Source organism: Equus quagga, chromosome 11 (genome assembly GCF_021613505.1).
Source record: "Equus quagga isolate Etosha38 chromosome 11, UCLA_HA_Equagga_1.0, whole genome shotgun sequence".
NCBI classification, from domain to species: Eukaryota; Metazoa; Chordata; class Mammalia; order Perissodactyla; family Equidae; genus Equus; species Equus quagga.
The window spans coordinates 68,646,165-68,658,569 of NC_060277.1; the positions used below are offsets into that span (position 1 = coordinate 68,646,165).

The 12,405-nt window shown below is 45.8% G+C and overlaps 1 protein-coding gene across 4 annotated transcripts in view; it reads right to left on the bottom strand.

Moving 5' to 3' along the window:
• Window positions 1–3,133: 3,133 nt before the first annotated feature.
• KIAA0753 (KIAA0753 ortholog) overlaps window positions 3,134–12,405 on the bottom strand; it is a 54,112-nt gene continuing 44,840 nt past the window's right edge. For all 4 annotated transcript variants that reach the window (XM_046676602.1, XM_046676603.1, XM_046676605.1 and 1 more), the window contains 3 exons: window positions 11,138–11,258; window positions 10,420–10,644; window positions 3,134–4,660 (listed from right to left, as the gene is read on the bottom strand). In XM_046676602.1, coding sequence (XP_046532558.1) covers window positions 4,543–4,660; window positions 10,420–10,644; window positions 11,138–11,258 — 464 coding nt within the window. In that variant the 3' untranslated portion in view covers window positions 3,134–4,542. The remainder of the gene's footprint in view (window positions 4,661–10,419; window positions 10,645–11,137; window positions 11,259–12,405) is intronic.

Here is a 12,405-nt window from a genome sequence, read left to right on the forward strand (position 1 = left end):
CCCAGAGAAAGGGGATGCATGTGCACGTGGCTTGGACTTGCGAGAGGAAGAGCCCCCTTGCCACCAGGTACAGCAGTGGTCAGGAGGAGACATTGGAAGCAAGGAGAGACGAATGGCTCCTCCTGGATCCAGAGAGGAATGGGACGGGAGCAGCCTCTATGCAGACCCCGTGGAGAGCCAGGGCTCAGAGACGGGTGGAAGGTGCGTCGTACTTACTCCATGGCAACAGGAGATGGCGGAGCCTCTCCTCTGGACATACCCGCTGGGGCGCTGAGGCGGCAGACTCAGCTGCAGGCCACAGGAAAACGTCCAGTTGGCGGGACGGAAAGTCAGCCAGAAAAAATGGTGAGAGGCAGCAGGTTTGGTTCAAGAAAAAGTGATGAAAGTTACTGGGAAGATGGAACATGGAAATAGCTACGGGGATTCTAGGAAGAACAGCAGATACAGGGGGTCCATCCAGAAGGGCAGGTGTAGTCTCGGGGTTCCCCACCCCAGACTGAGGGTCAGAAGCCACACATCAGACCCTGCAAAGGCTGGTCAGAGTAGAGCAGGGCCCAGGGTTACAGGAACAGGGTCCTGGGCAGGCTGGCAGGCCAGGGACCGAGTATTGGAGCCACGGTGGGAGGGGGAGGCCTGACTGCAGGACCAATCCACAGTCTGGCTCTCGGAGCCACGCACTCCAGGCTGAGACGATGGCCCTGTCACCCTGACGAACGGACGGGACCTGACGGATCAGCTGACTAGTTCACTGGGGCCCAACAGCTGGCCCCGGCCCCAGTGCGGGAATTCCTGGGGCCCTCACCGGGGACTGATGAGAAGCACTCAGGACGTCTGGTGAAGTCCTTCCAACCCAGCCCATGTTATTGGGCTCAACCGACTGAGAAAAACGCCAGTGAAGAAACGGATCCGAGATCTCTGCTCTTGAACCAACAGACGGCTGAAGGGAGAAGGCCAATATTCAGGAAGAAACATGGACGTGTCACTGCCTCTCTGTCGCTTTTCAAGAGCCCGAAGAATCAGGAGCTCTCGCCAGCTGGCCCTTCCTAAGGGCACTTTGTGGTGACGATGGCTACATGGTGACGCAGACACCCCTGGTTCACATTCTGCAGGGCATTCTCATCGCTCTCACAAGCTGCAAAAACAGAGAGTTCTTCTTGGAGACACACAAGTTAAGGAAACCTACGCTTGCCACAGAGAAAACTGGAAACTTTCTTTTTTTTTCTCTGTGAGGAAGATTAGCCCTGAGCCAACATCTGTTGCCAGTCTTCCCCTCTTTTTTTTTGCTTGAGGAAGATCGTCGCTGAACTAACACCTGTGCCAATCTTCCTCTACTTTATGTGGGACGCTGCCACAGCATGGCTTGACAAGCGATGCTAGGTCCATGCCCAGGATCCAAACCTGTAAACCCTGGGCCACCAAAGCAGAGGCGTGAACCTAACCACTACACCACCTGGCCAGCCCCTTCCTTTCCTGTCGGCCCTGGGGGCTTCCCTCAGACCTTCCTCCTGCCTCCCAGGCCCACGGGCGCAGAGTGCAGCAGTTCATTCCTCCACCCGCCAGCTCCCCCCGACCACTCTCCCCTACCTTCAGGGAAGCGGGACCCGTTAGCTGAGGAAGGGCCGGGAGGTAGAAAGACTCTCATCACCGTCTCTCCTCCGGTCCCCAGCACCAATAGGCAGAGGGAGAAGGGACCACAGCACGGAGACAGAGTCCTTTCTGCGGCCCCCCATTCACTTTTCTCTGCCTTCTTCTCAAGTCCAGGGCCACCGCAGCCCTGCCAGCCCACACGCCCACTCTGCAGTGCGCTGACCAAGGCACTCGGAGGGCCCGGAGAAGCGCGAGGCTGCGAGGCGCACGCATTTAGGAGGCAGGCCCGTTCTCAACAGTCCGAGTGCATCAGTGTCTCGGAAAGGGTATCCGCAGTTCCTCCTAGGCGGCATCCTGCCTCTATCAGGTCGCAAAAGGTTAACACAGATTGTTGTGGACAGAGATGTGATAGACCCCTTTGTACAAAACCGACCCCAAGAAAAAGTGTGCCTTCCAAAGAATTTACTGAGCACCACTTACACGCCAGGCAGAGGCCTTGCCCTTAAGGAGCTAAGCCGACTAGAGGCAAGTACGTGAACAGGTAAAGACCCCTATGGCGGGGGCTGCAAAGCCAGACAGAGCCCAGTGGGAGTGCTTACAAAGTGCAGCATCTCTGCAAACTGGGACAGCCTATGTGACACAGAAATACTACACCCATGTGTTTCCGTTTCTGAAAATAATATGAGACGAGGTCATGAGAAAACTGAAGGAGATTAGAGAAGGACCTGAACACAATCAGCCTTTGTTCACGAACAGACATCCTAGAGGTGTGGGATGGTTGCAAGACTACAAACAGGAAAATTCATGTTTTAAGGATTCAACTTCCACTTTCAAGTGAAAGTTCTTAATTCCTGAGGTTTATTTTTGCATCTTTGGAAAATGCTCTGGCCACAGAGGTTCACGAGGGCCAGGGCCATAAAGCAGACCTGGGGCACTGAGGCAGGTGCAACCTCACCCATGTGAGTCAGAGACAGGAGGCCCCGTCTGTGGGGAGGAGCAGGAGAGACTGGAAAGACCCTGAAACTAAGCAAAGGAGCCCAGACTTGACCCTTCGGGGGACAGGAAGTGCTGAGGAGAGGGACAGCTCCGGACAGCACCTAGGACGCGCAGAGCGGGAACAAAAAGCGGCAGGAGAATGTACTTGAGTAAACTCGAGAAATTGTGACAATTATCCTTACAGGAATAAGTGAAACCATGACCATGGCATTGCTGAATACGGGCTGTTTGGATCAAATTACCTCCCCTTTCTGTGCCTCATTGTATACACCTATAAAATGGGAATCATAATGGTATCCACCTCATACAGACGACACGAGCACTGAATAAATGAACAGATGGGAAGCACTGAGAGCAGGCCTGACCCACGCTATATGCCCAGTGAACGTCAGCTGCATTATCATCTCTGTCTTTCTGGGGGAACAGGTGGCAAATGATGCACTAATCAAAGTATTCTCCGTGGTAAATCACATTTCAGTCTATAAACCACATTTCACTCTGCCTGTGGGAAAAAAATGGAGGTGAAAATTATTTCAAACAGACCTGTACATACTTTAAAATACTGAATTTATTTTAAAAATCAGCACAGTAAAAACTGCCACACAAATTACTTTAAGCTATCAACGACAGACGCTCCTATCAATTCAAGTGTACACACGCAATTCCTCAAATTAAAGACCTTTAATTTCCCTTCAAGTCTTTAATTCTGAGGTTATATAAAATTAAGCAGGAAAACATTAACATTAAATAAAAACCAATTTTGCACAAATAAGTGTGATCAAGCAGCTTAAATTATCACCTGAAATACTTATACTTCAGAGAAAAATCCCCGAGGACAACACTGTCGTGTTATAAAAAGATTCACATTATTCCATGGGGTGCATCTCCCGCCACTTGGTTCTTCACATTTCCTTCACCAAGCCTCAGGCAAAAACTGATGGAAACTTCTTCCAGGCAGTGGCCTTATTTTTACGCACACTCGTTCTCTTTTTCCCAATTCAGAGTTTCTGAAAACACAGGCTTTTCTCTTGATAAAATATGCCTTATAAGTCATTTGAGGACCAAGCTATTATGGTTCTTAACTTTCTTCCTTTCTCTGGGGAGACCCAGTCTCACACCATCCAGATCCACTCCCTCCTCCACACAAGGTTCCTCTGTGGTAGGAAACGCAGAACCTTCTGACCTCCTCAGAGATGCAAATGACCTCTGGACCTTCAAGCAGGCACTAGAGAGGCTGGTCCTCTCCTGGTGTCCTCAAACCTCCTCAGAATTCAGAGAAAGTTTTGTATATCAGAATATGTCAACTCACAGCAATAAAAGACTCTGAGGAACTAAAAATGTGATATACCACCTAGGAATCGAGCATTAGGGAAATGTGTTTATTGCTGTGCACTGAAAACTGGTGGGTTCCTATCTTTAATAAGCTGCAACAGAGGAAGGGTTTGGCAGCAGAACCCAACTCTGTGCCCTACACAAATCTGTAACCAGGAGGGACAGCTGTCCTGATAGGAAACTGCAAAAGGTAGAAACATGAGCGAGGTGACAGGACCAGAGGGTAACTGATGCCACCTACAGGTTCAATAGCAACTGGAATTCCTATGTCAAATATACTGATTTATTACCTTTTAAAACATTCTCATCACCAAACTGAGCCAGTGGAATGAACATAATATTTCAGTAGGAAAATCATACATTCAGAAAATATTATATTATCATAATCTATTCACGTTTCCTAGGCACTGATAAATATAACACATTCCATCATAAACTACCAGAACCATCGCTATGACAATGAGAAAATGCAAAGTGAGGATGACATCACTGGCATTTCCTTCCTGTCCGTGGGCAGCACCTCCTGGGCCTGGACAGACAGCTGAGGATAGATTTCCCATGGGCTCAAATGAAAGTGGTGCCGTCCCTTCTCCAGTGTGATAGGAGGGGCCTCGCCTCGGAGAGCCTCTATGCAGCAGCCTCTAAGAATTCGGAGGTGAACACGGCTTCCGCGTAGTCTTCACACATGTCCTGAAGTTCAGCAGCCACAGCCGCCAGAGCTTCATCTACCAGCTCTTCCGAAAAGCTGGAAGACAAACAACACAGCTCAGAGCACACACAGCCAAACAGGGGAGCATTCTTCACTCAGCCGGGGCACTTCAGCCAATTCTGAGATTTCAACGGAAACTCGAAAGGCCACGAACAGACAAAACAGTCTTGAAGAAGAAAGACAAGGTGTGAGGCCTTGCTCTCCTAGATACTAAGATGGCAGTAATTAGATCCCCAAATCCTGTAGAGGGAGTGGCCTGGAACAGACACAGGACAGACCTCACCCTGAGAGGACTGAAACTGGAAACTAACCAGCCGCCACCCAGCCCCAGCCCAGACCCACCTTTGACGGCTGCCTGACTCCTGACAGCAGGGGGCATGTCTTCTCTTGGGGCGGGGAGCAGGCGAGCTCAGGCGGCACTTAGAGACTTCTCATGGTCCCTGCTCCCTTTAGTGCGACTGTCACTGACTGGAGACACGGTTCTTTCTCCCTCTCCTGTCCCTTCTACGCCACTTCCAGCCCAGCTGGTTTGGTTTTGTTTTTGCTAATCTGACAATCTTTTGCCTTTAATTGGCCTGTAGAGTCCTTTTTCATTTAATGTAATTCTGACATATTTGAGTTCCTACTACTAAAATATCAAGTATTTTCTATTTGTCTATTTGTTTCTTCTTTCTTTTAGATTATTTTTCATTACTTTCTTTCCGCTCTATTAACTTGGATGTCATACACTCTTCTACTCTTCTTTCAGTGACCATCCTAGATACAATAAGCATCCTTGACTTAAAGTCCAACAGGAATTGATATTCTTACCATTTTCCCAGATAATGCAAGAAACTTAGAACACTAACTCCACTTATCCTCTCCCTTACACGCTATTGTATTGTGTTTTAAAGGTACACACTTCCCCGCACACACCATAAGACATCAGTTTATTGTTTTATATAGTCAATACTCATTTACCTACTCACCTTTTTTTAAATTCATGCCCTCCTATATTTTTGACCTTTCATCTGTGGCCGCTTTTGCTCTGCCTGACAAACACCCGTTCCCTCTTTCCTATAGGGAAGTTCTACTGGTGATCAGTGTTCTCAGCTCTGCTTGTTTGGAGCCTCTTACCTTCCTCCTCCAAACATATTTCACTGGGCTTAGAGTCCACATTGGCAGTTCTTTCCTTTCAGAACTTTAAAACACAGGCCAAGACCTCCAGCTTCCATTTTTGTTTCTCTTTTTTTCCTTCCTCTGGCTGATTTTAAGATTTTCCCTTTGTTCTTGATTTTTTAGCAATATTATGATATGACTATGCATAGGTTTCTTTTTGTTTTTCTTGCTTGGGGTTTTTACAGCTTCTTGAATCTCTGGCTTGATGTCTTTTGTTGCTTCGGGGAAGTTACTAGCCATTCTCTCTGGGGATGTCATGTCTGACCCATCCTCTCTCTCCTCTCCCTCTGAGACTCGAGCCACATATACGATAGATCTTGTCACTTTATCCCCAATGTTGTTCATCCCCTTTTCTTTGTTTTCATCTTTTTTGTGTCTTCATGCGTCTTTCTGGATATTTTCTTCTCTCCTATATCCCAAGTCTCTAATTCTTTCTTTTGATGTATCTAACTTGCTATTAAGCCCATCCAGTGAATCCCTCATTTCAGAAATTGTATTTTTCAGTTCTAGAATGCCCACTTGCGTTTTGTTTAGTTTCTAGTTCCCTGCCAACATTTTCCGTTGTGTCTTTCATCTCCATGACCACAGAAGGCATGGTTATTTTACTGTCTGTGTCTGAGAGCTCTAATACTTGGAGCTGCTGTGGGTCTGCTCTTGTTCTGGTCGCAGCTCTCTGTTGCCTGGTTATTTGTCACCATGTATCAGCCACTGTATCTGAAACTGTAGGAACAGGTTAAGTCCTAAGATGCTGTGATACTCCTCCAGAGAACATTCATGTTTGCTTCTGCCTGGCGTCCTGGGGCAATGACCTAGAGTCACCTTAATCTGATCTCAGGAACTGAAATAATGTGGAGCTGAGTGTGGTCCCTGAGAGGACCTCCTGGCAGCCAGGTGACTTCTCCTTTAAGAGTGCCACCCTGCAGGGTCCCAATCAAAAGTGAGGGAAGTTCACCAGGACAACTCCCCCACCTCGGCAAGCCCTGGATTCCCACCTCTGTCCTCTGATCTGAAAAGACTGTCAAAAAGTGCCACTCATCTCCCTCCAGAACTGACAATCCAGCGACAGACGATGGGCTAACCTCCCTAGGCCTCCGTCACCTCCAGGATCCTGGCCTAGCTATTCGTCATTACCTAGTTAACTTCCTGATGCCTTCAAGCATATGTGTTTTATTTACAACCTGGGTTTTCTGTTAACAGTTATCCTCAGTGGGAGAAGTGGTCCCAATTACCAGGTTCATCACTACTAGAAGCAGAAGTGATTACCCTGTTTTATATTTGCTCTGCTTTCCATATTCCTACCACTAATTCACCCCCAAACTATCAGAGAATTACAAAGGTGCTCCCAATGCATTCAGACACACTGGGTAAGGAGTCCGTTTGCTCCTTCTTCTTTTTAACCTTCCCCACCCTGCCTTCCCCCTCTGGGACCCACTCCTCCTGGAGCCCTCCGCCCTCCTACTCCAATCTGGACTAGATGCCGTCTATGCTCACTGAAAAATTCTTCTCTTGGAAACAGCTTTTGCCAATTTTTCTGGACGTTCCATGTTGGAGTCTAAGTTTCCTAAATCCTGTCTTCCTCTTTTTCGATGAATACCTGGTATTGGTGGCATACATACACCCTCCAGTAGCTTACTGAGAAACAGGGAACTAAATTTTTGGACAATTTGCATACCTAAAAATGTCTTTATTCTACTCCTATATTTAATTGATAATTTGAGTGAGTGCAGAATTCTAGATTTTGGAAGTATGCTCCAATACCTTCTAGCAGTGTTGCTATTGAAAACAATACACCATACTCATTTCTGAGTATTTTGAATGTATCCAGTTTAAACTCTCTGGAACCTTTTGTCATCTTCTCCTTACACGGTATGCTCAAATTTCCTTTTCATAATGATGTGCCATGGTGTGTTCTGCTCTATTTATTTATTCACTCACTAACTCACAGTGGACAACTGATGAACTCTGTTTCAATCTAGAGACTAACAGCCTTCTGGAAAATTTCCTTACAGCATTTCTCAGATAATCTCCCATTCCTTCTTTTTCCCTGTTCTCACACTCTGGAACTCCTATTATTCAGATGTTGGATGCTATGGACTGAAAATTAGGTCCTCTTCCACCCAAATTTGTCTGTTGACATCTGGTCCCCAATGTGATGGTACCAGGAGGCGGGGCCTTTGGGAGGTGGTTAGTTCCTGAGAGTAGAGCCCTCATGAACGGGATTAGTGCCCTTACAAAAGAGACACAAGAGATGATCTCTCTCTGCCACATGAGGACACAAGAAGACAGCTGTCTGCAAACCAGGAAGCAGGCCCTCACCAAACACAGATGTGCCAGTGCCTTGATCTTGGCCTTGCCAGCCTCCAGGACCATGAGAGATAAGTGTCGGTTGTTTAAGCCATCAGCCTGTGGTGTTTGTTAGGGCGGCCTGAGCTGACCAAGACGCTGCATCTTCTAGAATAATCCTCTAATTTTTAAAATCTTTTCTTCTCTATTGTCCATCTCCCTGTCTTTTTTCATTCTACTTCCTGAGAGATTTGACTTTTTGCTTTGACTCTTTCTAGTGAATTTATTTTGACCATATTTTTAATTTCTAAAAACTTTTGTTTTACTTTTGAAAATTTCTTTTTTATAGTATCCTGTTCTTGTTCTCTGGTGTAACAGCTGCCCTTATTTCTCTGAGAATACTAATGCGAGTTTGTTCGATTTTGATGTTTTGCTGCCTGCCTTGTCCCTGCTTGCCCAGCGTTCCTTCTGTGAGGGAAGGCTATGTATCCTTCGTGGTTTTCCTCACGTCTGGACATCTCAGCTCTCTGCTCTATTCGAGAGTGAGAATTTCAGCTAAGCCTCCTGTCTCTGACTCACCTGCACCCTTGCCGTCAGGAGCACCTGGTGCTTCTCACTCCTGAACAAACGGCTGTGGCTCCTGGCTTCACCCTCACCAGGCACTCGGCTCTCGCTGGTCTGCTAGGCCATTTGCCGTTTGTTTAACTGCTTTATGGGCCTAAAATGTTATTTATTACTATTCCTTGTTTGCTGTCACCGATGTTTCTTATTTATTCATTCAGTGACACGCAGTGGGATAGGCATACAGGGAGGAAAGATAAACACCTATGTTTGGTTTGTCCTTTTCAGCTCGAAGTCTCCTGATCTGCTTTTCAAACCAGGAATCCTTAAGAGTTTGCTTTCATCAAAAGCATTATCGCCTTAAGCCTTTCTTTTCACAATCACTCTCTTATTTATATCCAGTTTATATGAGCTGCTCCCTTTGATCACTGGAATAGTGCTTTTCTTCAGTGTAAGGAGGAATGGAGACATTCAAAGAAAAGGAAAAACTCAGCTAACTTCTCCCTCATCCAAGAAGCTAGAGATGAAGTCAGCTGTCTTTGGATACTTCTTCAAAATTTTATCAACACAGTTCTCATCTAGGGAACACTCAAATAAGGAAGAAAAACAGAGCTAGCATATTCAGATGCACTGTCACTTGGGGGTCAAAGGATAGCAGAAGAGGAGAACATGTGTAAAAATCTTGGTATGTTCTCATAGCTCTATCTTTTACCTTTTAACCTATTTTTCCTTATAGGCGGAGAGAGCTTTTCCTTACGTCTACAAAACAACTATGAACAAAACGTATCATTTAATCAAGGACCAGTCTATCTTCCTTGGCTTGTTTTGGAATTTCCCAAAATGCCAGTCTGCCTAACCAATCCAGACAGGTTATGGGAAATAAGTGAGGATGCTACAGGACTGTGAGTTAACACATGGAAGCCAGTCAAGTTTATTCTCTTCCCCCAGAAAATAAATGTGCACCTCAATCAGAACAAAGGGTCTCATATGCTTTGGAAGGTGCTATACATTAAAGAGACGTCTCAGGACTTCAAGTTAAACCTGAGGGTTTGAACATAAATGATTATCTCTGAACCCACCCAAAACTCCATTAAAATAAAAAAAAAGATAAACGAACACAAAAACCTACAAGGAGAAAAAGAAAGACAAAGTAGATGAGAAATATCCAAAATTTCCAGAAGATAAAAAGCATGTTGGGGGGCTGACCCTGTGGCCAAGTGGTTAAGTTTGCACACTCCACTTCGGTGGCTGGGGTTTGCCAGCTTGGGTCCTGGGTGCTGACTTAGCACCGCTCATCAAGCCATGCTGAGGCGGCGTCCCACATAGAAGAACTAGAAGAACCCACAACTAGCATATACAACTACATATGGGAGGCTTTGGGGAGAAAGAAAGGAAGATTGGCAACAGATGTAGGCTAATTTTCCTCACCAAAAAAAAAGAAAGAAAGAAACCAAAAACCAATATTAAAAAAAAAGGCATGTGGAAGAATCATAACTGATTTACCAGGATAGAGGAAGGACAGAGGAAGCTGAAACCTGAGGGTCTGCAGAAGGTGATGTCCAGGAAAAGCAAGCTGATTTGTCTCACGAAACATCACCCGTGCTGTTTGGCGGTCCCCTCTATCTGACAAAAGGCAGTCAGCAGAGAAAGCCCAGCCAATAGCCCAAGCAACTGCTGGAACTCCAGGGCCCAAAAGCAGAGCAGGAGACCTTGGCCAGGACTTCCTCCAGCCCTTCTGTCGGTTGACTTTTGGCACCTGGTTCCTAAACAGAGGCACAGAGCATCTTACTGACCTTTCAGCAAGCAGCCATGGGTTGAAGGAGCCCACGGCCTCATGAGATATCATCCGGAGGTACCGCTCAAAGCGGCTGCAGTAGTCACCAATGCTGTGCCGCATACTGGGTGGGACCAAGAGGGCAGCTCGACCCTCTTTCTGTTGAGCACCTTCTGACAGGGAGAGCAGGGGAGCCTCTCTCTTCTCTGACTTCTCCTCTGTTCCCACACTTTCATCCAGGGAACTGAGAGCAAACAAAAATGAAAGCATTCAACATCCTCTATATGCAAGGGTAAAGTGTTCACTCACCCTGACGGTCTGATGACCAAAGGTTTACCTTCATTTCTCTCTCTCACACTGAACAAAACTCAGCATCTATCGTCACTCACTGCTCCCCCTGTCACTGGACTAACCCTCCACACGGCAGGACTTCCTGTCTCGTAGACAAGAGAATTCTTAAAGCGAAGACTGCAGTGTTAACAGAACAACCACACGTGCCAATGTGATGCTGTCCACAGTAAGACCAGCGAAACGTCACTGAAAGTTCCTTTAGTAAGATCCAGCGTATTCCACGCCCATCCTGTAAACATGCTATTTTACTGTGCCATCTTGGAGTTTGGCAAGAACCTGCTCAAAGTAAGAATTTCTCTGTCTTGCGGGAATTGAAGAAATTCGAAATTTAACATCATCAAAGGCAAGCAACGACAATGAAATCAGACAGTCTCGTTTCCACTTACTTGGCATTCCAGGGCCTTTCCAACACGATGTTCACTTCTGGGTCTTTGCGAGCTGCTGTCTTTGTGATCCTGATCGGATGAGGAGAAAGAGGCCTTTCACTTACTGCTGGGATTTTCTGGTCTAGAAAAGAAGAAACAAAGTGACTACATTTAAAGAGAAGTTGACAGACCTATCAGAACCGTCCTGCGGCCCATACCCATGAGGGAGTCACATGCACATCTCTCAAGCAGAACGGGCTTAGCTAAGCTAGCTGTGCGACGGAAAAATTGTTCTTCTTTTAAGTGAAAAGGTGAATTTAAAAATTACAAAGAAACAATCAAGAGGAATCAGTTTTAAGAAATAACAAACTGCTTGTGAAGCCTCTGCTAGCTCTGAGAAGACCCTAGGAGAGAGGTCTGTGCAAAACCCCAGGCTATGCAGGTTCTGTTAGGACCCAGCCACCCATTCAACGAGTCTTAGGCAGCGGGTTTGTTTTTTAACCTTTAAATGGCTTGATTACTGGAGAAGGAAAAATCACACACACCTGAACACATAATTAGCTGATTTAATTTGGCATTGCTGGAAAAATCTACATGATGACAGTCAAAACATTAACTTATTAACCATGCCTTGCAACCTTGACAGCTCCTTTGAGTTTAAGATTATTTATAATTCTAAGTGTATTTCAAGGGTAGGAAGAAAATCTGTCCTTCTCTTAGGTAAGGAGTATCCACAAGTCAAACAACTTTCTCTGACTCACGTTTATATGCTTAGGATTTCCTACTGCCAGACAGAAATATTGCATAAGTCAGTCTGTAAAAATATTACTAAGAGTACAATCAGTTTTCAATCGTTCAGAAAGAGGGGATATAGAGACACAGATCAGACACTGCACAATTCAAAAATCACTTTAAATTTGATTTTATGATGCAATTGAACACACAATCAGAACAACTAGAGACACAAGGTTCTTACTATAATTTCATGATTCTGGAATTAAAGTGTCCAAAAATTTATTTCAGTTGTTAGAGTTCTAAAGAGCTCCATTTCAATGTACGCCTAGACTCTATGCAGGCATAGATAGTGACTGATAATTTAAACTGTCCTTGAAAAAAGAGAACGCGGAGTCCTCTGTAAGGCTGTCTTCTGCATGATGCCACCTAACTTTGTGGCCCATGGTCAAACCATCAATGGAATGAATTGCCCTTCAAAATTTCCCTTTCCTCTGCTTCCATATAAAAAGACGCTAAAATGCCCACGGATTCACTAGGCAATGATTAGAAGGGTG